The following is a 24,951-nucleotide window of genomic DNA, read 5'->3' as shown; positions in this document are numbered from 1 at the left end:
GAGATGATTGATCGATGAAGATCTTCTTTTCAAAAATTATGAAGCTCCAGAATGTCTGTACCAGAATTCAGCCATTAAGGAATCAAGATTAGATAAGGATCAAGATTGGATGCAAGATAACATCCTACTGGGGCTATTCGCAGAAATGCACAGCCATCAATGTCTATAATCCTGCTAAATGATTCAGACGGAATTGGTGGTGACAAGTAGCTGAGCCGGTTAAGTGAAGGGAGAATCGTAACAGCGTGGTAAGGATTGGGTGCACCGACAGGCGTGGGTCCTCAACTTCGTACTCGTTTTGTTTTTGCAAGGCAATTTCTACCGGTGCCCAAGAACGACATCATATTCCCCGCATTCATTGACATTGAACATTAGTAATACACGGCGTTTATTTAAACTCTTAGCAGATCATCAAGACCTGCCAAGCTCGATAATTTTCACATTCGCTTTTATTCTCTTAAAATCTTGATTAGTAGCTAGCTAAAACTACCAGGTCTTTAGATAGGTACCTCAGAGTTGCCTACTAAACGGTGATAGAATTGGACCAAGACCCTTTCAAAATGTCTTCCATCGACACAATGATTCCAAACAGTATGCAAGCAGCCCTGGTTAAGGAGGTACAGTATCCTAAGCTTCTACGGCTGCAGCGAGTTTCTAATTTTCTCTACAGTTTAACAGACCGTGGTCGGTTGAAAGAGTTACGGCGCCAACTACCGCGTCCCTGGACGGCCACGACATCCTCATCAAGGTCGCCGTCGCATCGTTTTGTCACACTGATATAATGGTGCTCAATGGTGTTTTCCACGAGGCTCCCAGTGGCCTAGCTGGGTCTCATGAACCATCTGGGACCATCGTTGCCCTTGGTTCTGAAGCAGCCAAAAGTTTCGCCGTTGGTGATCGAATCATCGCCATCGGAATACGCGGCCCGTGCGGTAACTGCGTAGACTGCAATGGCCCAGAGGAGTTCCGTTTGAGCTGCAAATTTACCAAGGGCTATGCTGGTATTTCTGCTCCCGGTGCTTTTCAAGAGTACACCGTCTTAGACGACCGCTTTGCAGTCAAGATACCCGATGAACTGAGTTTCGTCAAAGCAGCCCCACTGACCTGTGCTGGCTGCACCAGCTGGCGAGCCATCAAGAGGGCGGGTGTGAAGCCTGGTGACTGGTTGGGTATTATCGGAAGCGGTGGCGGTTTGGGGCATCTCGCGATTCAAATTGCAGTCAAACAAGGGATCAATGTGATTGGAGTTGAAGCAAGAGATGTTGCCTTGGAGTTAACGAAAAGGGCTGGCGCATCAGCTGTCGATGTTAGGCGTGGGACGGAGGCGATGGTTGAAGAGATCCGCAAGCATGTGGGCCCGCATAGAGTCGAAAAGGGTAATGACCTATGTGACGCATCTATCGTGCTCAGCGATGCCGAGTCGGCAATCCATACGGGAATGGCCATAACGAAGGGACATGGGCTTGTGGTCGAGGTCGCTCAACCAAAAAGAGTCAGCTTCCCATTCGAGGAGATGATATTTAGAGACATCAGGTTAATGGGCTCAAATCTCTCCAGTAGGTCAGAACTTGCGGATCTTGTCAAGTTTGTGACGGAACATGGTGTGGAAGTGGAGACGAAAGTGTTTTATGGACTGGATAGTCTGAACGAAGTGTATAAATTGTCCGAGTCCGGATCAACAGCGGGCAAGATCGTTGTTGTGATTGATAAGCATCAGGTGTGAGCATGAAGCTCCTAAGTCTGGTCAACTTTTTGAAATGCCACCTAAAGTTGAATATTTTCACTGTGAGTAAAGAATGTGTTACGTGACTATAATATCGGCCATCCCAAATACTCATTAGCCAAGGCAATGCCGTTGTAACCGGAAGCATTGGCGGGGAGGCCGAACTTGATAGGGGCAGGAACGAGCAGTAAGAGTGATCAACTGTCAGATACTTTCAGAGCGGGCAAAGTCCTTCGCCCTGGTTGTTTGAGGCCATCAATGCTGACTTAGTAATGCCAAGAGCCCGGGTTCTTGGGTCAGAGCTACGCCACCTCTCGGCAGGCCTAGGCATAATAACATGGTCCACTCAATGGACGTAGGATATCTCGGCCGAGAGTTATGACGACGGTGAAGTGTTGATCATTGTGATGTTTCCATCTGTCTCATATTGGGAATGCTGGAATAGGGATAAGATATTTAAGGTAAGTGATTTGGACATTCGATAGTCTTTTTCTCTACTACTTGATTGCTTCTTTTTGGATACGTTTTGAATAGCCATTCTTCACGTGTCGGAATAGGTGACATCCTTGAAGAATGTCTCTCCGAACCCTCCTCAAACTCTTCACGTGCTGCGTTAGGCTTTTTCAAACAGCAGCGCTTGTCCTCACTACATACGCTGTGTGTAATTCAATATGGTCACGAAAAGAACACGGCCTTTTGGAAAGCCCAAACTACAGCTGGCCTAATGCTGGTGAGATTCTCATGGTCATCGCAGTAAGTATACTGTTACCCTCGATATTTTGCCAGATCCGTACTGATAGCTATGAAAGTCAGCTGTGTTGGCCATAGAAATACTAGCGAACTCAAATATTCATCGAGGTTCGGACCCTCGCTGGTCAGTGATGAGCTTGGTCGTTTTTACCGTAGGTCTTTCTGCCTACATCACTATGCCTGAAATACGGCAGCACATTGGAAGTTTCGATCAAGTTTGCAACTGTACTCATATGGGGGAAATGGTCAATCGGATTTCAATAGAAGCTGGGATAGTGACTTGGTAAGTCAATGATAGGCGTGATTTGAAACCAACGTTTCTGACAGTTGTATGCAGGGCATCTAGCGTCTTGTTTGTCTTATTTTCCCTCGTTGAGTTTGCGGAAGGCATGAATTCTTGCTGTGCTCAAGAAATTCAGCATGCAGAGAAACTAAGTGGTACACTGAACAAGTCAGAAATGGGAATGTTGATATCAATTTAGGTTGATTTATCATTGCTTGATGGTCGAGCAAAGTCATGTGAAATTTAGAGTTATGGTACCTATACTGGTGTCAAAATCAAAATCAGTATTCTTTATGAAGTGGGTGCTTGGCATCTGAGATGTCCGAGGTACTTCACACCTATTTTCGTGTCGTATATCTGTAAGCCAGTGGGTGATAACATCACCGTGGTGCTCTTGATTTGTTCAGGACAGGCAATGCAATCGCAGATTACGGAAAGGGATGAAATCCGGGCAACTGAGTCTCCACCAAGTCAAGATCTATGGGGCTCTTGTTACTTATACATGGAAAAAAGCTCATGTTGGTTCGTAAGCCTAGCCAAAATGTAAATGATCGGGGAAGTAGCCAAAGGTCGAGGAAGCTCACAGGTTTGCATTAATCCTAGACTAAACTTATCAATGCTCCCAAACGGTTTGGCTCGTTTTCGCCAACACAAAATACCCAGTGCATCAAACATAGCATCGCACAAGGTGCCATAAGTGAAAAGGAGCTGAATCATAACGTCGCACACCCACTTCTCGCACACCCCCACATTTCGCACACCCATAAATTGGGTCATCATGAGGTATTCATCAACTTCATAACTATAAGTCTGATTCGTCTCCTGCAACTGTGATACTATCGCCAGTTTTAATAGGTAATTCAGGCTCGCTAGATTCATCTGAGCTATCCTCAATTTCGCCAGCCTCAATTTGGGCTTTGTGAATTGCCTCAATGTTGGCAAACTTCGAATTTGGGCTCATTTGGACCTTACGCCGCTTCCGTACCATTCCAGCCTCAACTTCTGCTTCCAACATTGCAATCTTCTTCTCTGCTGTAGCCAATTGATAGTCCTTTTCATCAAATCCCTTTTGAACCTTCCGAAACAACAGTCGCTGCGTTTGCTGATCTTTATCCAACTGTTACGGCCAGCTAACTGACAGTGGGTTTGTGTTAGCAGTAAGTCAGGGATTGAGAGTAGTAACAGTCGTTCCGTGGTCCTGGTCGAATAGATCGTAGATCTTCAAAGGGCTTGGTGATCAGTCAAGGCCTCAACAAGAGTCGTAGAGTAGTTCGTCACTTAGGATAGCTGAAAGTACCGGTGAGGGTAGTCACGAAGTTGATTGCTGAAGAACTAGGAAAGGTAGGACTCGAGAGGACTCGAGTCCCAACTATATACAAGTCTGGTTCCATGCTGAACACTTCCTGATCCTGGGGGACCGACACCCAGGACGTCGGTCCATCGCCATGGACCGCCCTTGGCACCGTCGGTCCTGTCCCAGGACCGCTTATCGTCCGTCGGTCCTGCTTATCGTCACGTGACCTGTATCCTAGTTCTTCCGTTCCGTGGGGGTTGTTACGACGTAACGGCTGACGGCCGTCCCTATAACCGCTGAGCCCCTGCGGGGTCGTCGTCAGTGGTCTGTTAACTGTCGGGTCGTAACAAGGATGTCCCACAACAGTACATGATTCGTTACACTTAGCATCTACAGATCTATTTCCGAAAGCTGCCGGTTAATCAACTTTAAATAAATGAGATTGATCAGGCACTGCTCAACTTTTTTTTAAACCCCGGCTGGTCTTGTGTAAATGATTTCTACAGGCACTTCAGCTCCCGCAGCTGCTTATTTTAGTTTTCCACATCAAAGTTTAGTCTGCATGTGACATACAGCAACGCCAGTCTTAAGTTGTTTAGTGAAAACCTGATGGCAGCTGTAGTGTGCTGTGCTCATCAACACAATACTACCTTGAAATCAATTATCACCCTTAGGCAAACTGTGGCATATCGTTGAAGGCTTACTGCTGTAAAAAAGATCGATCAGAACACATCTAGAATTTTGAAGAGCGTATAGGAAGCTAGTATTCGGCACAGACTAAGCTCAAATTTATGGATCTCGGGAGCCGCGGACTGCTGATCCTTCCTTCGCTCTCGGATTTCCTCGAGTTCTCTTAAACCCGGGTGAAGCAATTGTGGTTAAGCAAAAAGAAAGTTAGTACCAATATATTTAAGGTTGGTTAAAGATGAAAGCCAGTACAGTTTGAGAAAGTGAGAGGAATTTGTGGAGAGCGAGTTCTTGGTGCATGTGCCACCCGAAGGGGTACTCTTGTCGACTTATATAATGAAAGCACCCCTTTCGTTGAAATATGCAGAGAAACAAATACTCATCAATTATAAAAGCAAACTAAATGATACAACGGTATCAGCCTTGTTGAATGACAGACGGGCATGGACCCAAAATGGAGAGTTCCTGAATCTGACCATCAGCAAGGTGTCAATCGGCTCATGAATCTGTGCATCACAGTCAAGCAGTAGTAAAAAAAATACTCTGTAGGGCATTAGGGATCTTTAGCACCGCCAATTTCCCTCTAGTCGCGTGAAAAACGGATCGTCAGATGCGCTATTCTGCCTCTTGCCCGCCAATTCCCAGAAACCCGTGTTGTCGCTGTAGGTATCAAACCAACGAAAGTCAACCAGCCTGATTTCTAAAACCATCACCATTATTATTTTTTTGTGACTAATAATAAAGAGTTTATGACATGGTTAAATTGGGTGTCATCTTGAAGCTTGTACTTAAGATCGACGATGAGAGCATCTTGCCGCTACCGTGTCCGCCACCACAACACATTTCCAACATTCACCAAAGGTTTGGTGCCTGGTTGGCAACATCGCCTCGAGAGGCTACGCAGAAGACTGTCATAGAAGTACCGCCACTTCCTTGATGCATAGAATATGGGTGTGAAGCGTCAGACCCCGCCTACAGGGTTGCAGTAGCAGCCACACACCAGCCTCCAGCACTTGGAGAAACAGAGGTGCTACCCAATTGAGATCAACGCAAAAAGACACTCAACAGTAAGTTGCTCACTTGTTGTTTGGCTGCACTTAAGTGGGGATAATGCGTAGGCACAGCCTTGGGCCACATCGACCTTGGCATAGCCCGTAACAATGAGAGAATCACCAGCCATGTCTACCTACAACATCAATTATCAACTTTTATTATCAAAGACTCACTGTCATAAGGCTATCCTTACCTCACATGAAAGTTACGTTAGGTTAGGTCAAAAACCTTTGGCAATGGTCCATCCACTTCTCTCTTAAGAACACTTTAATTCATTCTCAATTACTATTCCCGAACCGTTTTCTTAGAGAGTTAATTACCTGGTAGCTGCTTGCTGATAGTATGTTATTGGGTCAGGCCAATTCGTTCTTCCTAAGCTGTTGTCAAAGAAGAAGCCTTATCAATAAGATAGTCCTCCTCCTTCTTAGTCACATGTTCTCGTTACGGGTGAGTTCCGTGTTCCCCGTGAACCAGAGTACATGTGTCCTGTTGCAGCTGCCAGGTGCCTCTGGGCTGCTTCTAACCCACGACATCGACGCTGTCACACCCTGTACACTTACAGGGGCTGGCGCATCCGGAGAGATCCCGAGACCATATAAGTCCCCTGACTCTGCAGCTTCACTCAGTAGAGTGGGTACAATAATTTGAATCCCTGCGCGCCACCAACAGATATCTCACATACGGAACGCCACACAACAGGTTACGAGTGATAAACACCAAGCTCGATGTAAAGGCAATATTCTCAAAGGCAGTACGTTTAGGCTCTTGTAGTTGGATGTTTTGAACTTCCACAATGACCGTCATTTCCGACTACAGCTAACAGTTTGAAATCACAACAGAAGCAAGTCAGGTACCAACCGCAGAAGAGTAAGCCGTGGTGTGGCCCGTTCCCCACATAATGTAAGGATACTAGTTAGAAAGGGCATAGCGTTTAAAACAGGTTGCATATGTGCCGCAACAAACATGCGGTCCAACAGCTCGTCACAATAACTCCATTAATCGGTCGCCCAATTGGTGGAGGCTTGGGATTGGGATTAACTAGTCTTAAAAGAGGCCGTCGAGTTGAGCTCAAAGCCGTGCTACATTTCTTCTATAATTTTACTTCTAGACGTATGCAAACATTTCACATACCCATAGTTGGTCTTCAAACTTGTTTACATTGATATGGCCGAATCCATCACAAGAGTGGTGACGGGCTCGCCACCCGACCAGTCATCGACGTCAGCAAGATCGGCAATTTCTCCAATCAACCCCTCAGCAGCAGCTTCCACGGCGGGGCCGACAGTACAGCAATCGTTCAACACGGCTGCCACTCCCCAACCTCAGATTACAGTAGATGATGATGAATCTGTTCGACCCTTTTAAATTACCTTAAATACACTCCCGGATAAACATACTAATACCGCTTCTCGTCAGGATGAGGCATTAGCTATCGATGATAGAATGTAATGCCTTGATTAGCAATATCTCCAGTACAATGAACACCTCTTAACCAACGATTAAAATTTTTAGCGCTACGTACACGGCATCATTATCGTCTTCCATTACTAACTATCCAACTGAATATGGCCGGCGATACCATTCGTTCCGACCAGGGTGTACGTCTTCCGCCTTGAGGCACTTTGTCGAGGTTTAGACGTAATTTTACTCAATCTTTAGCATACATACTTCCCAACGACGAGGTACGGCGATTCCTACAGTTTTAGTACGTTTCAAAGAACTGAAACTGAGATATAACGGTAAAACAGAGCGAGATGGACCGGCTCGACTTTTGTCACGCTTTATTAGTTAAGACCATTGGAGACAGGCTGTTTCTTGCACCAATCAACGAGGCAAAAACCCATAGAATCCTCGACGTTGGAACGGGAACAGGAATCTGTACGCTCACACTGACTCATTATGAAAAACCTTTAATCATGTTAGTATTGTTACCATTTGTTGCTGACAACATCAGGGGCGATGCAAATGGGTGACCTGTTCCCGAACGCGGAGGTATAGTTTAGCTTCATCGACTTGGTGCGAGCGGACATGCTAATGAAAATGTAGATACTTGGAAACGATCTCAGTGCTATTCAACCAAAATGGTACGCGATTGGAAATACTGTCAGTCTGGAAACGGCAGTCTAATACCGACGTAGGGTCCCGCCTAATGTCAAGTTTGAAATCGACGATGTCGAAAGTGACTGGATTGGGCAGAAGTACGATTTTATCTTCAGCCGCTACATGTGTGGATCAATCGTGGACTGGCCCACGTATATGAGGCGTGTCTATGAGTAACTGAAACTATCTCAAACGCATCATTCACGGATCTTTTGCTACAGCTTACATAGGAACCTAAATCCCGGTGGTTGGGCCGAGTTTCAAGACTGGAGTTTTATGATCTGTTCCGACGACGGATCGATCGAGGGTACCGAGCTTCTTCGGTGGGTGGACCTTTTCATGGAGGCATGCAAAGTCTCCGGCCGAGACGGCCAGATTGGACCAAAGTTGGAGAGCCTGGTGTGGGAAAATACTGGCCTAATGAACATTCACCATCAGCCGTACAGGATTCCAGCCGGCCCATGGGCAAAGGATCCTCATTTGAAGGAGATTGGAATGTATGAGCTCATTCAGCTGCTAGATGGTCTGGAAGGATTCTCCTTGAGATTGCTTTGCGGAGCCCTGGGTTGGTCGAAGGAGAAGGTGCTGGTACTTCTGGCCGGAGTCCGCAAAGACTTGAAGAACCCTAACATTCATGCCTGGCTGCATTAGTAAGTTCTCCATTCAATCTCATGCACTATAAATACTTGTATGTTGACATTATTCTCTAGTAATGTTGTCTATGGCCAAAAGCCCGACAAGGGAGAAGACTGAGTCTGCGTCATTCTCTCGGGTTGACATGATTTGGACGAACCAGGCTCTAGATCGACTCTCTATGTCAGTTCTAGTGGGATTGGCTACTTCTGTCTTATCTTAAAAACGGTGGTTGATCTTTCAACCTCCGTTCTTCCAAGCTTGTAATCAAATTTGTTTCGCTATGGGTACACGAAACGCAGCAAGGGCTTGTGTGAGATTGAAAGATAGTTATATATGGGAAGGAGCTTCTGCAAAAGAGATGGCTTCATTTTGATTGTTCAGTATTGCATAGCATTCGCCTTTTACTGAATTTATTATTCCGCGTACCATTCTCAAGCTGTTGCTAACTTTCAGCTCACTGAGAAGAACATTTTTTGAGTTCGGGTGATAAACTGGATATCCAACTCGCCAACGCCAATTCCAATACCGTAAGTCATAAGTCTATAGTTCAATGCTCTAGTTGTCCTCAGTTTCCAATTGCCGCCTCCAGATCTTAACAGGCATCTCTCCCAAGAGCCAGTTCATCGTCTCCTCCCTTTGAATCACAAAGTCCCGTGGCAGCGCAAACTCGTACCTATGGACTACGGAAGCCAACAGCACAGCCTGTTCCAGATATGAAATGTTGCGGCCAATGCAACCTCTTGCTCCGGCAGAGAAGGCAAGGAAGTAGGGCTGGAGTTCCTTGCCCTTTTCGCCAAGCCATCTGTCCGGCAAGTACTTGTCGGCCTCAGGGAAGATCATCTCGTCCCGATGAGCAACGAATCCCGACATGCTGACTGTGGTGTTACCCGGCACCCACTCTCCCATGATGTACATTCCCTCGGGAGGCGTCTTGCGTGGCAGGCCGTGGGGCGTTGGTGGGAAAAGGCGGAGGGACTCATCGAGGCAAGCTCGGAGGTAGGGCAGATGCTTAACCTTGTCGTAAGGAGCAATAACCTCATCGGGATCAAGGACGCTGTCGACCTCCTCACGCAGACGTCGGAGGTACTCGGGGTTCTTTAGCAGCTGGTAGAGGACGTTTGCAATGGCGATGGCAGTGGTGACGCTGCCGGCGTTCATCATGATGTTGATTTCCGCGACAATCTCGCCCCATTCTAGATTGTTGGCCTCGCCGTTTTTGCTCTCCATAAGGGCCTGGAAGAAGTCGTCAAGCTTTTCGCCAGCGTTGTAGCGCTTAAGTCGCAGAGAGGAGAGCTGAAGCACGATACCATCCCAGCCCTTGGAGGCATTTGTCATGTTGCGGTAGTAGGGGATGAGGTTAGAGAGCTTATCGATCAACTTGTAGTAGTCGTACGACCAGACAAGCAGTGACTGCTTGCGAGCTGTGGGGTAGAGGGATTCCCGCAGGCCGACTTCCCACGTGCTTCCATCCTTGCGCTGCGCAATAACTCTATCGTGGCCGCGATCAAGAAGGCCCAGGCGCTCGGAAAGACCAATGTCGGCAATGGCGTCAAGGGTGAAGAAGTTTGTCCACTTGCGGTAGTCAACCGTGAGGTCCTTGGGCTCAGGGAACATCTGGCCCTTGGGGAGCGGCCCAGTGCAACGCTTATCCAGCTGCTTGAACAGTCTGTCAACCTTATCCGCGACCTTGTGTTCCCACCCCTCGAGGTTTTTCAAGGCGTAGGCAGAAGACAGAACCTTGCGCTTTCTGGCATGGTCGTGCTTATCAATGACATCGGCAAGGTGGAAGTGGGAGCCAGCCGTCAAGTCGTACGACTCATCCTTGACACAAGGGGTTCCGTGGCCGTAGATATCCTTGATGGCACGGACGTCGCTGAAGGAAAGGGTATTGGGACCGGTGCGGAGAATGGGGCCTTTCTCCTTGTGGAGGTGGGTGAGGTGAGTTGACCGAGCGCCCGTACGGGCCAGGATCATGAAAGGAATATTTGAAATGCCGGAAAAAGTGCTAAAGTTTTGAAATTTTCGGAGGCCTGAACTGAACGTCAGTGATCGTTCGTGCATGGCCAAGGTATGAAATGGCTTTACCTTTGGTATCCTTGAAGTACACAACAAGAGGATAGACGACGAAGTAAGACAAAGCAAGGAAAAAGAAGCCCGCCGCGTATGGGGCATGCGTAACCGCTGAGAGGATCTCAAGCGCCATGTTGGTAGTAGGATCTTAGAAGATCTATGTGGCAAATGAGAAAGAAAAGAAGTTTGGAAGGAGTTGTTGTCGCTGTCAACTTCTATCACGATGTAGGAGAGGAAGCCTCTTGAACTAAATAATCAGACATAAGTGGAATACTGCAAAAAAGACCAAAATCACGAGAGTAAGGACCCTCCAACCGGCGAGGAGTTGCCGAGTGTGGACTGGCGTTAAGCTATGAATGAGGAAAAACTCCCCGCGAGGCCATATATCCACTAGTTACGACACGATCCCCGCATTATGCGCGTCAGAAGTGGCCAATGCCCTCCCTCTCATCTGACCTGAACAAGAATAGCATATGTGCCGTCTGAGAAGGGTAAGCGGGGTGTAATGCAGATGGAGGGCAAATCGAGCAAAAGCCAAGTCCGCGGGGTGAAAGGCGAGCTGGAGCCCATGGTAAGCTGCACTTACTGTGCAGTGCTTGGCTGAAGTGACAGATCGTGGGGATTTCTCGGGGACCATCACAATCTTTGTTCGTAGTAAAGCACAAGGGGGGAGCGGCATTCATCACGGTGAGCTTATCCATTAGTTGTGGAGTTTTTGGCTCGATCGAGCAGCTTATTCCGCGGGATACACAGTTAAACTCATGGAAGGCAAAGGCGCCAAGGTTCCGGTGGAGTTGATGTTCCAGCCATCGACAGAAAAACAACTCACAAAGATGGGGAAATCGGGGGTGTCGCTGGGTGTCATGAGGCACATGCTGGTTTGTGGAGGGTGGTCCTTGGTCCATCCCGTGTTGCCGTACGGATATGTCGCCTTGCACTATCTCGATCCCGCGGGATACCTCGCCTATCTTGGTTTAGATCCATGGCAGTTCTCCAACCTGCTTCTCTGGATCCCCCGCGGGGAAGTGGGCTTACCCCCCGCACCCCAAACATTTGACTTAGTTTTCTTACTGAAGATGGCAATGTCCGCCGAATGATGTTGGGCAGAAACTTGCCTGATTACGTTCGTTTAGGCAAGTCTTGTTTGAGGAGAGGTCGACGGCATTTACTCCGCTACGTCCATTGTTCATATGTAGTTCGTTTTTGGGGATCCTCACGATAATTCTACCTTGGTTCATGCGCATTTATTATCTCGATTCCCTCCGCTGTCTCCTCTTCTACGGTCCAAAGGCAACAAGCTCGTCGATACCTCTTTTCATTCTGAGAGAACTTGACACTATAGCGATTGTAAAACGTCTTGCTCGCTTACAGGCATCATGTCGGCCTCAGGAGCTCTCCCCGAGAGTACTCTCAAGCTTCTTAGCCAGCTTGCGCCGGCCACATTTGCAGACACAGCAGCTCTTGCCGCTGCTGGACTTCTTTCGGCTGCCTACGTCCTCCGTGGATACACATGGGACAAGTCTGATCCGTATGACTACATTTGGTATGAGAAGCCCCAGCAAGGAGCTGGTGGCAGCGCTGCGAAAAGATCAAAGAACATAGCCGAGAGGCTCGAAGAACTGGTAAATTTATCGTCAGTGATATGGATTTTAACACCCGCTGATTTCTTTTCAACAGGGCAAAGATGTCGTTGTTTTTTGGGGCTCACAGTCGGGCACTGCGGAAGGTTTCGCAAACCGTCTTGCAAGAGAGCTGCACCAACGCTTTCACCTAGAAACCATGTCGGCCGACCTCTCAGACTACGACGCCGACACGATTGCACAGATTCCACAGACGAAGCTAGCCATTTTTATTCTTTCTACATATGGTGAAGGCGATCCCAGCGACAACGCCGGCATGTTCTGGGATTGGATTACCAAACTCCAAGACAAGCCGTTGGCATCGCTCCGTTATGCGGCTTTTGGCTTGGGCAACAGCAACTACAGATACTACAACAGAGTTGTCGATGTAGTCGACAAAGCCCTGGTGGACACAGGCGCATCTCGTCTGGCACCTGTTGGTCGTGCTGATGATGCCGAAGGCGCCACAGAGGAAGATTTTCTTTCGTGGAAGGACGACCTGTATAAGGTCTTCCGCGAGACACTGAACCTGACGGAGCATGAGGTGAAGCATGAGCCTTCTCTTGCAGTGGTTGAGGACGAGTCTTTGGAGCCTCAGGACCTTCACATTGGCGAGCCTGTCCACCTCATCGAGGGTTCTGGCAAGTCCACCGCCAACTCAGCAATCAAGCCTCTCAAGATCAAAAACGTCATCGACCTGTTCTCTTCTCCTGGCCGCAGCTGTCTGCACTTGGATCTCGAGCTCGACAGCAGCTCCCAGCTTACATACAAGACTGGTGACCACCTTGCGGTGTGGCCCATCAACCCCAACGAGGAAGTCGAGCGTCTTCTGGCGGTGCTCGGACTTTCGGACCGTCGCAATATCCCCATCAGCATCAATGCACTTGATGCTGCTGTAAAAGTGAGAATTCCTACACCAACAAACGTCGAGACCCTATTCAGATACTACCTCGAAATCTGCGCCGCTGTTCCCAGAGACACCGTTCGTGGGCTTGCCCAATTTGCGCCTTCATCAGCTTCCAAGGAATTTCTCTTGAGCCTTGGCCGCGACAAGGACAACTACGCCAGTTTCCTTGCTTCAAATCATCTTACAATTGGCAGATTGCTGGAGCTGGCAGCCAAGGCAGATGGAGCGCAAGCAGCAGGCTTGTGGTCCGGCATTCCTGTGTCATACCTCATCGAGACCTTGCCTAGGTCACAGCCCCGCTACTATTCTATTTCCTCTTCCAGCGTCGTTTCTCCCAAGGCGCCTAGCATTACTGTTGCCGTTTCTGATACCCCATTGTCCGCCTCTCCTACCACTGCCATTCCGGGCTTGACAACCAACTACCTGCAAGCCCTATCACGATCACTTCAAGATTCTCAGGCAACTAAGCAGACTGAGGGCCTTAGCTATGCTCTCTCTGGTCCTTCCAACAGTCTTGAGGGTGGACGACTTTACGCTCACATCCGCCGCTCCAAGTTCAAGCTTCCCATGTTGTCTTCTCACCCTCTTATCATGGTGGCTGCTGGTACCGGTCTTGCACCATTCCGCGGCTTCATTGCGGAGCGTCTACGTCTGCAGTCGATTGGAAAGGATGTTGGACAGATGCTGCTCTTCTTCGGTTGCCACAAGCCCGATGAGGACTACATCTACCGAGAGGAGCTGGAACAGATGGAGAAGGATCTTGGCGGCAAGTTGAAGATTGTCACTGCTTTCTCTCGACAGCAAGGAACCAAGAAGACATATGTTCAAGACAAAGTTCGAGACCTGAGCAAAGAGGTTTCAGGACTGTTGGAAGATGGAGCCAGCCTTTACATGTGCGGTAGGGCGAGCATGGCCAGAGAAGTTGGCAAGACACTTGGAGATGTTATGAAGACGGATAAGGGATGGGACGATGCACAAGTCAAGGAATGGAGTGAAGGCCTGAAGCGTAACCGCAAGTGGCAAGAGGATGTCTGGGGCTAGATGATATGAACACGATATGAGAGCATGATGGGATTAGACAGGGTTTACTGGTTGAGCGTAATCTGTGTATTTTATAGAATCAAGTTGAATAGGGAAAATCTTCATGATGTGCACATTTCAAGCATTCTTCTTCTGGTTGGTTGTTGAGACAAAGATAGAAGTACAAGTAGCTTTTACGTCTCATGTTATAACTAACAGGTACTAAACACTCATAAATCGATGGCCTTTTGCAACTATGAGCCTCACAGACGGTGCTCAATCCCTTATGGGGGCCCCTGGTAACAACAATCGCCCCGACCTACCTTGGGACTGGTCACCTTACCCAGCCCTACGCTCGTACATGGTTCTAGACCCCACTTGCCGTATTTGGGAAATATCTCCCATTTTCGATTCTTGGATGCATCAATATTGTTGGTATTACTAGGTATTTGTGTTTGTCCGCAGCTACAGACAAGTCGATATACCCAGTGACAGTATAGGCAAGCGCCTTCCCAATATCGCCGTTACCGTAAACTAATATTCCCATTATACCTCCCAGAAAATGTTTACTTTGCAATGTAGGAAGGCACTTTCTGCATGTGAGTATTATTTACGGGTTCACGTTGGGTTTCCAGGCGCAGGTATGGTGTGCCTGTTTCAGAACATCACTGGTCTAGATTGGGCCTAAAGGCTGGTCTCTGGGAATACATCACCATGCAGGCCATTTGTATTCCTTAGAGCCCCAGATTTACTACGTATGTTTCATCAAAGAGATTTGATATCTGCTGGCAACATCTTGAAGACATCTAGTTGGCCAAGGTGGCCTCGTGGGCGATTATAGATAGAGCACTATGTAACGCCGAATAAGCTTTACTCGTGCTCCTATTTGAGAAACCCGCGGATTATGTTACCCATTACGGTGGACAGCTCCACCATGCAAGTTTCTGACTCAGGGACAGGTTACCCAGACTTGGTCCAGAAGCAATACCACTTCTTGGACTCTCCTCACGCTTCTTGGGCGACGCGTCTCTCGGCAGCTTAAACCCGCGGATTAAACAAACTGCTCCATCTTTAACGGATGCCCCAATAACCATGTAGATCGTGAACTCCAATTGAAAGCTGAAGGTTGATAAGTGTAGCCTCATGTTATTTTGTCCCTCAGAGTGGGGAAAATCCGGGGCAGAATCATAGTGACACGAATGAGAGGCAACCTATCAAGAATATATGGCCCACTCGGATGTGTTCTCATCTCCATTTACTGTCGGCCCTTGTTCAGTACTACAGATCGTTCTCCAGCATTTCATCTTCGAATGTCATCTATGACATCATATTTCCTTGGAAATGTCAAAACCCACTCATTGAATCAAGAGCACACAAGTAGTGCCATCTTTTATCGAGGCTTTGGTTTCATTCCTTAAGGAGTGATGTTTCGAATCGCATGTGGCTAAGGTGGACATAACTATTCCCTAATTATACTTAGCCATCTCTGTATGAGCTTGTACAGAATTAGTTAACCAAAATACACGACGTTCAAGACACTGGTTCCCCTCCCTTCCAGGTTAAACGCCATGCCTCTTTGCGATGATCGCCAATAGACGAGATCTGACAGGTTATCGTTCTCGGATTCTAACCTCCCCGCAACATCATTCGACAGTGTCCGCGGGGTTTTCTTACCACTTTAGGTTAAGCAAGTATGGATTCCCCATGGATTCTGGTGCACGGCAGCACCCCCAGACAATCCACCCCCGCATTTTTGCAACTACACTACTCAGTCCTGTGCTCAGCTGCCGGAAGAAAATGAGAGGGGGTTTAGTGCCTAATGCCATGCTCTACACATGAGCAATGCACGTCAAGCCCGCGTGGGCTTTCCCCTGAGCCCTGTTCTACTGCGTAAGATGTAACCAGATTTGCCGTCTGTATCTATGTGACCACAACTGAGAGAGGTTTTGGGTTCGTAGCACGCATACTCGCTTGCCCTCAAAGCAACTTTTAATTAGGAAAAAAAAGCCCGCGACCCACCTTGGCACGTTCTTTACAGCCTACGCAATCGTAGTCTGTTTAATTAGGGCGACATTGACTCAGTCTCTATATAAGCCCGCTTCTGGCCACCTTCGTCTGATGCTTTGAGTTCTGATCCAGTAACCGACTTCAGCCTCAACCCTCCTCCTCCACGACGATAACCCCTCAATCTTTGCTGGTCTCAGCTTGTCCTGTCAATTCTTTCTCAGAGGCTAGCAAGCACGCAGTCTTCACCATGTCGCAAAACACCAATGGCCTCGACAGTAAGAGCCCGTCGAGAGATGCCTCTCTCGACAAGGTGAAGGTCGACGGGGTTGCCAGTCACATTGAGGACACTACCGCTTCTCATGCACCTAACTTTGATGACTCTATTGAAGATACGGAGCCTTCTAAGGCTGTTTGGCTCATCACGTTTACCGTCGCTATGGGTGGTTTTCTATTTGGTATGTTTGGATAGTGCCGAGACGGTCAACCGTTGCGCCAAAGTTACCGCGGATTGCGCAGAAATCTGACTGTTCGACCTCCACTATAGGCTATGATACCGGCGTGATTTCGGCTGTTCTCGTCAGTTTGAAGTCGGACCTCGGACACGAACTGTCGACTTCAGAACAGGAACTCGTAACCTCGATTACTTCTGGCGGTGCTCTCATTGGTGCCATTATGGCTGGATTGCCCGCAGACAGATATGGACGAAAGCTCGGCATCTACATTGGATGTCTTCTATTTCTCATCGGCTCAATCATTCAGGCGGCGGCGTTTTCCCTGGCGCAGATGACTGTTGGGCGGTTTGTGGTTGGACTGGGTGTGGGCTCTGCCGCAATGATCATCGTAAGCTTCCCCGAATTTGTCCAGGCCGATTTCCAGTATCGGTCTGGTTGTATTTGTTCTTCAGTGAATGCTGAGGCCTCGAGACTTAGCCACTTTATATCGGCGAGCTGGCCCCTGCCAGACACCGCGGCCGCATGATTGCATTCGACAACATGAGCGTTACGCTCGGTCAGCTCATCTCCTACGCTCTCGGAGCCGGATTCACCGAAGTTCCTCACGGATGGCGCTATATGGTCGCCGTTGGCGGGTTGCCACCAATCGCTCTCGGCCTCCTCCTGCCCTGGTGCCCCGAATCCCCGAGACAGCTCATCTCTCACGGCAAGATTGAGGAGGCTACTCGCGTCATCAGGCGCGTCTACCCTCACGCCACCGAAGAGCAGGTGCGGGCAAAGATGGGACACATGACGTGGGCTGTTGAAGTCGAAGCGCAGGCGACTTCCACCTCTCTGTGGCACCGCTTCAAGCAGTTGCACGTTGTCCCGTCGAATCTGCGTGCTCTCATCTGTGCTTGTGCTATTATGGCCAGTAAGATAACTCCACAATCCGTGCAAAAGTGTGAAAACGAAATATTAACCACTCGCAGTCTCACAATTGGGTGGTTTCAACACATTGATGTACTACAGCGGCGTCTTCTTCGGCCTCGTCGGCTTTGATAAGCCGGTTGCTGTCTCGATTGTGGTTGGCGCAACCAACTTTGTCTTCTCTCTCGTCAATTTGTTGGTTATTGACAGAATTGGAAGACGCCGTATCTTGCTGTTCACAGTTCTTGGAATGGTGAGTCTCCCTAATTGTATTGCAACGGAACTGATTTCACTGACGTAAAACAGTCCATCAGCATGGCAGTTGCCGCCATCGCATTCCATTGGATTCCCGTCTCGCCCGATCTCAAGCTACAAGCCACTTCAGTCAACTGGGCCGGCATTCTCGTCCTTGTGACTATCATCGTCTACGTCGCCTGCTTTGCTGGTGGTGTTGCTACCATTGCCTGGGTTGGCACTGAGCTGCTACCCCTGGAGGTTCGCGCTCTCGGCACCATGATGAACACCGTTACCTGCTGGGGCTGCAACATCATCATCGCTTCAACCTTCCTATCTATGATGAAGGGTATGACTCCCAGTGGTGCCTTTGGGTTTTACGCGGGTATTTGCTTCTTTGGTTGGATTTTTGTCATCATTTGTTACCCAGAGGTCAACGGCCTTCCCCTTGAGGAAGTTCGCCAGATCTTCTCTGTTGGATTCGGCGTCAAGAAGGCAAACGAGATGCAAAGAATGCGCAAGATGGGTGCTGGAGCAGCTTAAGTCTGTTTGTGAAGCTGCGATGCGGCTTATCTGTCTATTTAGGCAATTCTGAACTATATTTTATGAAAAAACATGATGATTAAGAGAGAAGGATCTAGCTGCATAACTCGACTGTGTAGTCTAGATGGTGATAAACCACTCTATTTCCTCTTTGGGACATAGAAGCTGGCGGGAGGCCCCAGGTAACTTTCATTCAACCCTCCCACGTCCACAACCAGCTTCTCTAGAATCAAGTTTGTGTGATTCAGCCAAACCTTCACAGTGTGTTCTCCGGGGCTCAAGCCGAGATCTCCTAGATCATGAACCCGCTTCCAATTGCAATCCTGCACTGCATAAAACCATCCATCGGGTAAGTCTCCCGACTTTTCGGCTTTCGGTAGTAGATGATGCGTCTGAGAGGGGGTATCATCTAACTGTACCTGGTACGACATGAGGTTGGCGGGGTCTACATCGAGAGTCATGTTGAAGTACAAGAGCAGAGCGGGTGTTGCAGTTTGTGAGAAGACGTAGAACTTGAACTGCAGATATGGGACTGGCTCATTGACTGGGTTAATCACTGACAATGCCCCTTCTGTCGTTTTGCCGCAATCCAAGAGCACTCGGAAACCCGGCGAAGGGTTGAGTGCCGCAGGTATGGAAACATGGCCAGCTTCTTCTACAAAGCCGTCCCCGAACGATTCAGGCACTCGCCTCCCCTTAATCGGAAGGTGAACTTGCTCAAAGTCGCCTTCGTCAGATCTGATGTCGATCAAGACTTCTTGGTCAAAATCGTCAGACACCTCGTTCCAATTGACTGTAACTGAGACCCGTGCATCGTCGCCGTCCGGATCAAGAGAACCATTGGTAGCTGACAACTGCAACCAAGGAAACGGAGTGGAGGCTTTCCAGTGGATGGCGTGCGCCCCTCTCGTAAAAATATCAAACCACCTCTTACTTGGGCCATACCGACTCATCAGCCCCAGAGTGACTCCAGGCACCAAATCTCGTCGGCTGGGATGAGTACGGTCCGACTCCTCGTTCGTCCGTCCCGGACGTACACCCTCATGACCCTCTACCGCGACTCCCATCTGTCCAACGATGGGATTTGAGTTTTGCCGGCGTTGAACGTAGCAAATGCCGCTAATCATGTCCCGAGACGGTGCATGCCAAGTGTCCCCAAAGCCGTAGTGTGTCTGCCGCATGATGTGGTCCCATTTGCCATCCAAGAGAGCGTGAAACTCTTCTGAAAGGGTGTAGTCCTTGTCGAAAAGATCTAGGACTTCACGTGCGAGTTTGTTGGCCGTGTTTCGTCGTTGACGTGCGTATAACTGATTGCGACCCAAAGTTATCTGTAGCTGGGTAAAGATGCAAGATGCCTTTACCGGATGCAGAACCGTCTCGAAGATTGCAGCTTTCTGTTCCTCTGGCACGCGACTGTAAATGTTCTCGGCGTCTTCCAGAAGGGATTTCCAGCGGTTCGCGACATTTTCTGCTTCTTCGTAGTGAAGCAGGGAGAATGTCGTCGGTTCGATGTGCTCGTGTCTCCGCAGGGCTGCAAGGCGATCATATCGACGCCATACGTTGGCGATTGCCTCTGAAAATCCCGTGCCGAAGTTGGATTCTGCCATTGATCGGTAGAACTTCTCAAACTTATCCGCCTCAATAGATTTGATGTCCCAAGCGAGGTTCATCGCAAAGGTCAGTGGAACCTCCATTGGCTTGATGTCACCGACGTTGAAGACCCAAATCTGCTTTGCGTTGCGTCGGTGGGCTTCTTGGAGTTGATGCCACGTCTTTCCCTATGCAACAGTGAGCATATTTTCAATGTTTTGAGAGGAAGTCACTCTATACCAGCGAGTTGCTGTTGATCCACTTATAACTCCGTGGGGTTCCAACGTACTCAAAGTGGTAGTATATCTGATCCAGGTCAGCCTAGGTAGTCTGAAATATTTTAGCACGCATGTGTTTTCACTTACACCTGCGCCGCCTTTTCTTTCTCTCTCTTGACCTGAAGGCAGCCTCCGAATACTGCCAAAGTTGTCATCTGCGAATAGCAAAGTAACGTCGTCGGGCACATCGATAGTCCCGCCTTCATACTGGTCTTGGACCTCTTTATATAGTGCTAGTAGCTCTTGACGAAATTTAGCATTCTCCTTTGCTCAGATATAAATGCCTTCAACTCACGAGGCACAGCATCTTCGCTTCCATGAATGTTCTTGATGAGAGCCCTTTGCGTCTTAATCACGTCGCGCACAACTGCAGCCGGATCATCGGTCTTCATGCCCTTATCGTATTCGCCACGCATCCCAAGCGTAAAGTAAGACTCGAGGCCTTTGGCTCTCGTAATACCTGTTTCGAAGAATTCGGTGATTTTCTCCTTGTTGGTAAGCCAGTTCCAGCTGCCGTCCGGGTTGTCCGCAAACCATTCGTTCGTCGCGCGCTGCATAGGCTCGTGGTGCGATGTGGAAACGGCGATCCCATAGTCGTCTGCAAGTTTGGCATTTTGAGAATCATCAGTGAAGAAAGATGCGCCTGGATTGGGGTGGCCAGGCCACATGGCGGGCCACATGAAGTTTGCCTGGGAAATGGTTAGTATTCGGTGGCTTATCTGCATATTGACCAGTGATACACAACCTTTAGTCTCAGCAAGAGTTCAAAAACATTCTTGTAAAACTCTGAGTTGTAGCCCCCAAAGTTTTGCCTTGCCCAGCCTGTAAGCGCCGGGGCTTCATCGTTGATGAAAATGCCGCGAAACCGCACGCTCGGCTCTCCCTGATACGTGGGCTTGGGTAGAGCAAAGATTTCTTGGTGGTGCTTGGGCGGCACATCTGCCCAAAAGTACCAGCTGCCATCATATTAGCCAGATATTTAGCATTTCCCTCTACAGCGCATAACTCACGGTGAGACTCCAATCTGTTCGGATAAAGTATATGTACCAAAAATTGCACCTCGTTTGTCGCTGCCTGCGATGACTAGGGCCTTGCGGCAGCCCGGAAAGGGGCCAGCAACAGGGGTTGTTATAAAAGACTCCCACTTTCCGCGAATTTGGTCAAAGTTGAGCTTCCCATCTTTCTCCAACCGCTGGAGCATGCGGCTTGACTCGATGCATCCGATGATTATAGCCACATCAGCACCAAGGTCAGCATCGATCTCGGTTTCCTTGGATACCAGGAGAGGCTTGGATTCGGATCTGGTCACCCGGCCAAAATCCACGGCGAGGTTCTGCGCAGCAATGTGAATGCCAATTGGGTCCGATTCATCCACCACAATAGTTGCGCCGACCAAATTGAGGGATTCGGCCGCCTCCGGGCGAGAGAAAGTTACAATGCTATTCTCAGGCATCATGTCGTTCATTCATGTGCTGCTGCTGTGCCGTCCACGGTGATATTGAAGCCTGTAGGGTTATCTTTTCAACTGCAATGCCCATGGCAAAACCGGTTTCCCCTCAACGAACCCCAGCACCGGTCTATTCCGGCCCGAGGTCGGTATGTTGCCAAGCCGTTACCCATTCAGGCGCATGGGCCGATTCCAAAACGGGGTTTTTTGCTACGACATGATCAGCAGATGAACATTTCTACCCTAAAGACGTGTTAGAGGTTTGTAGACTGAAATATCTTGCATTTACGGCAGTCTTTGGTTGGCCAAGTCATCCTATGTGCATGGCCCGATTGCCGGTCCGGACTCGTTCCCCCGCACATCACCCCGGTTCTTCGACCCCACCTCCGCACCAGCACTCCTGGACTTCGCAAGCTATGGACGGGGATTGCATTCACAGTGACCGGGATGTGATATTGGTTGAAAGCATGCTACCTCGTGGTCGAACTTTTGTGGTTAATGTTTGCAGTAGTCGCTTCTATAGGCGGAGGAGAGCTGCGTGTACTCAAGTGTCTGCGAGCAAGGTGGTTGGCTAACTACGTGGAAGTATCAGACCTTCCAACATCTGGTGGTGGTTACATTTATCGACCCTGGCTGTCAAGGTTTTCAATTGTTTTTAAAAAGCTTGTAGTGCGCCTCAATCGTCTTGAAATTTCCCGACTTTTTTTGGATTCCTGTTAACTACCTTACTTCTCGTTAGCCGATATTGAGGTTGAAGTCGAGTTGGTCAACATAAAGTGCGATCAAAATGAACAGTAAAAGCGACATTCACAATGCCCCTGATACAGTGGAAGACATTCAAGATTCGAAGCAGCAAACAAATCATGACCTCGTGGACCGAGAGGTTGCCCAATATGCTAGCGAGTCCATCATCGAGGTGGACGAATCTACCAACAAGCGACTGAAGCGAATGATTGACAAGCGGGTGTTGAGCGTAATGGTCTTCACATATTTTATGCAGTCTCTAGACAAAGGAACGATGTCTTTTGCATCCATCATGGGCATCATTGCAGATACTAACCTCAAGGGTCAAGAGGTTGGTCTGTACACTACAGGAAGAACCAGACCTTTGCTAATGCAATCTAGTACGCGTGGCTGACGACAATCATCTATATCGTTATCCTCTGTGTTGAATATCCTGTTAGTAAACATGCATATCCCTCCCAAACTTCCCCGCGAAGCTGAACGTATCAAGGAAAACTACATCATTCAAAAGATACCGATTGCGAAATGGCTTGGCTTCAATATCATCATGTGGGGAGTGACCCTAAGTCTACACGCCGCTTGCCATAACTTTGTCGGTTTGGTCATCGTTCGTGGCTTTTTGGGCGCTTTTGAGGCAGTCTGTCAACCAGCGTTTGTGCTTTTGACTTCAATGTGGTACAAGCGCGAAGAGCAAGCCACGACCGCCATCCTTTGGTAAGCTTGTTCCTGAGTCCTGTAATGAGACACATGCTGACCACCGAGCAGGTACATGATGAATGGCCTTCAGCAAATAATCGGCGGACTCTTGGCCTTCGGCTTCTCCTTTATCCCAGCCACTTCGCCTATCAAGTCGTGGCAAGCATTGTTTATGAGCTACGGGATCATCACCGTCTTCTGGGGATTTTTTGTGCTTTGGTGGATGCCTGACTCCCCAATGAAAGCGCATTGCTTCAGCGAAGAGGATAAAAAGCTCATGGTGGAGCGAGTACGTTCTAATCGGACTGGTCTGCAGAACCGCAAGTATCGTAAAGAGCAGATCTGGGAAGCATTCAAGGACCCTCAAGGTACTTATATATCCAAGGCGCCCTCTATCATCTACATTACTAACTGCTAAATAGTTTATGGGTTTGCGCTGATCCAGCTACTTACTACTCTTCCCTCCGGAGGTTTGGGTGCGTTTGCCAACATCATCATCAAGGTAAATGTTCTCCCAAGGGTCGCCTTCCAAGTCTTTCCATTAACGCAAATCAGAGCTTCGGATATACTACTTGGCAAACCCAGCTGCTCCAAAGTGTCACTGGCATTCTGCAAATCATTACAATGGTCACAGCCGCCTGGATCGACAGACGTTACAAGCAAACTATATTCGCCATGATGGCCGCCGTCGCCCCTACAATCGCAGGAACTGTAGTACTCATCACCGTGCCGTTCGAGCCCAGCAAGAAGGTCGGGCTGTTACTGGCGTACTACGTCATGATCTCCTTCTGGGCCTGCAGCGGCCTCGCGCTGTCGTTAGTGACTCGTAACGTCGCCGGCCAAACCAAGAAGGGCGCTGTCATCACTAGCAACTTCGTCTTCTGGGCCACGGGCAACTCCATTGGGCCACAAGTCTTCCGTGCCAAGGACGCACCGCGTTATTTCCTTGCCCTCGCTATCATCTTAAGCTGCTTTGTTCTCTTGGAAGTCGTATTGTTCTCGTTGCGAACATACTACGTTTGGCAGAACAAGTCACGCGATGCCAAAATCGAACGGGGCGAAGCGATCGCGGATACTGCACACACACATGCGTTTGAGGATATCACAGACAAGGTAGGTAACACTGTGACCATTTATCCCTTTTCACGACACTAAATCTTGCTAGGAAAATGTAAACTTCAGATACAACTTTTAAAGGAATCTACTCGGATACACAGTTTCAGCAAGCCCACAGTGTCCGGACGGCTATATGAGTCTTGCTGCGTCAATTCATCAAAACTTTAACCTTGGATAAAGCGATCGGGTAAACCATACATTATGTGCTACAAGGAATATGCAAGCACCTGGAACTGGCGCTGGCTGCTGAGAACCAACAAGTAACTCTGATAAATGTTTCCTCTTCGGGTATGGTGGTTTTGTTAGACAGATGGCCAACTATCATCTTTTGTTCAGACTGAGTCCCACCAGATTCCACGTTACTAGGAAATACAGTGCCATGATAAACTTGCATTTTACTTCGTCACATAATACCATGTAACAAGTCGATAAAAGCTTTACTGGGTCACGATATCTATGATGGCAATGCTGGCTGCAGCCTCATGAGCGTTCAAACTTCCCCTCACCAACCTCCCCAGGTTCGTGTTTGGTTCCCCGGACCCCACGTAACCCACTCTGAAGCTTGTGGATCAATGAGCGTAGATCAAGTGCTGTGACCGCATGGTTCTTAGCAAAGAGGGGCAAATGCGACTGCCTCGCTCTTCTACTTCTCCTCCTTAGAAGCGGCAAGGTATCCGACTTGGGATAATCATATCCGAGTGAGGTTGCATCCTTTTATTCTGATTTGCTGGATCGCCCATCACAGACCTGAAATCCCTGTTTACACCCAGACGCAGGGAATATCAATGGTACT

At 48.6% G+C, this 24,951-nt stretch overlaps 8 protein-coding genes across 8 annotated transcripts; 5 read left to right on the top strand and 3 right to left on the bottom strand.

The window, feature by feature from the left end:
* Window positions 1–578: 578 nt before the first annotated feature.
* Window positions 579–1,723, top strand: CTRU02_211889 (alcohol dehydrogenase; the record flags this gene model as incomplete). Its single annotated transcript, XM_036725540.2, has 2 exons — window positions 579–617; window positions 671–1,723. 2 exons carry the CDS (start codon window positions 579–581, stop codon window positions 1,721–1,723), a joined length of 1,092 nt encoding a protein of 363 aa, XP_036582745.2.
* A 1,835-nt stretch (window positions 1,724–3,558) lies between these two features.
* On the bottom strand, window positions 3,559–3,771 carry CTRU02_211888 (uncharacterized protein; the record flags this gene model as incomplete). The annotated part of the gene is made up of 1 exon (XM_070205735.1): window positions 3,559–3,771. The coding sequence occupies one exon, from the start codon at window positions 3,769–3,771 to the stop codon at window positions 3,559–3,561; it is 213 nt and encodes a 70-aa protein (XP_070060548.1).
* A 3,773-nt stretch (window positions 3,772–7,544) lies between these two features.
* Window positions 7,545–8,643, top strand: CTRU02_211887 (uncharacterized protein; the record flags this gene model as incomplete). The annotated part of the gene is made up of 6 exons (XM_036725537.1): window positions 7,545–7,668; window positions 7,745–7,782; window positions 7,837–7,902; window positions 7,948–8,063; window positions 8,121–8,540; window positions 8,601–8,643. The coding sequence occupies 6 exons, from the start codon at window positions 7,545–7,547 to the stop codon at window positions 8,641–8,643; spliced, it is 807 nt and encodes a 268-aa protein (XP_036582743.1).
* Window positions 8,644–9,081: 438 nt separating this feature from the next.
* On the bottom strand, window positions 9,082–10,729 carry CTRU02_211886 (benzoate 4-monooxygenase cytochrome p450; the record flags this gene model as incomplete). The annotated part of the gene is made up of 2 exons (XM_036725538.1): window positions 9,082–10,556; window positions 10,612–10,729. The coding sequence occupies 2 exons, from the start codon at window positions 10,727–10,729 to the stop codon at window positions 9,082–9,084; spliced, it is 1,593 nt and encodes a 530-aa protein (XP_036582742.1).
* A 1,243-nt stretch (window positions 10,730–11,972) lies between these two features.
* On the top strand, window positions 11,973–14,163 carry CTRU02_211885 (NADPH-cytochrome p450 reductase; the record flags this gene model as incomplete). Its single annotated transcript, XM_036725536.1, has 2 exons — window positions 11,973–12,218; window positions 12,274–14,163. The coding sequence occupies 2 exons, from the start codon at window positions 11,973–11,975 to the stop codon at window positions 14,161–14,163; spliced, it is 2,136 nt and encodes a 711-aa protein (XP_036582741.1).
* A 2,233-nt stretch (window positions 14,164–16,396) lies between these two features.
* On the top strand, window positions 16,397–18,287 carry CTRU02_211884 (myo-inositol transporter; the record flags this gene model as incomplete). The annotated part of the gene is made up of 5 exons (XM_036725535.1): window positions 16,397–16,604; window positions 16,694–16,989; window positions 17,079–17,514; window positions 17,573–17,763; window positions 17,817–18,287. 5 exons carry the CDS (start codon window positions 16,397–16,399, stop codon window positions 18,285–18,287), a joined length of 1,602 nt encoding a protein of 533 aa, XP_036582740.1.
* A 140-nt stretch (window positions 18,288–18,427) lies between these two features.
* CTRU02_211883 (uncharacterized protein) lies at window positions 18,428–21,620 on the bottom strand (the record flags this gene model as incomplete). The annotated part of the gene is made up of 6 exons (XM_036725534.1): window positions 18,428–20,065; window positions 20,118–20,183; window positions 20,243–20,397; window positions 20,451–20,844; window positions 20,901–21,111; window positions 21,166–21,620. The coding sequence occupies 6 exons, from the start codon at window positions 21,618–21,620 to the stop codon at window positions 18,428–18,430; spliced, it is 2,919 nt and encodes a 972-aa protein (XP_036582739.1).
* A 769-nt stretch (window positions 21,621–22,389) lies between these two features.
* On the top strand, window positions 22,390–24,237 carry CTRU02_211882 (allantoate permease; the record flags this gene model as incomplete). The annotated part of the gene is made up of 7 exons (XM_036725533.1): window positions 22,390–22,677; window positions 22,728–22,781; window positions 22,837–23,060; window positions 23,112–23,410; window positions 23,465–23,544; window positions 23,598–24,155; window positions 24,208–24,237. The coding sequence occupies 7 exons, from the start codon at window positions 22,390–22,392 to the stop codon at window positions 24,235–24,237; spliced, it is 1,533 nt and encodes a 510-aa protein (XP_036582738.1).
* Between the last annotated feature and the right edge of the window lie 714 nt (window positions 24,238–24,951).

Source organism: Colletotrichum truncatum, assembly GCF_014235925.2.
Source record: "Colletotrichum truncatum strain CMES1059 chromosome Unknown Contig_0008, whole genome shotgun sequence".
NCBI lineage: Eukaryota > Fungi > Ascomycota > Sordariomycetes > Glomerellales > Glomerellaceae > Colletotrichum > Colletotrichum truncatum.
This window is presented reverse-complemented; position numbering and strand designations above follow the sequence as displayed.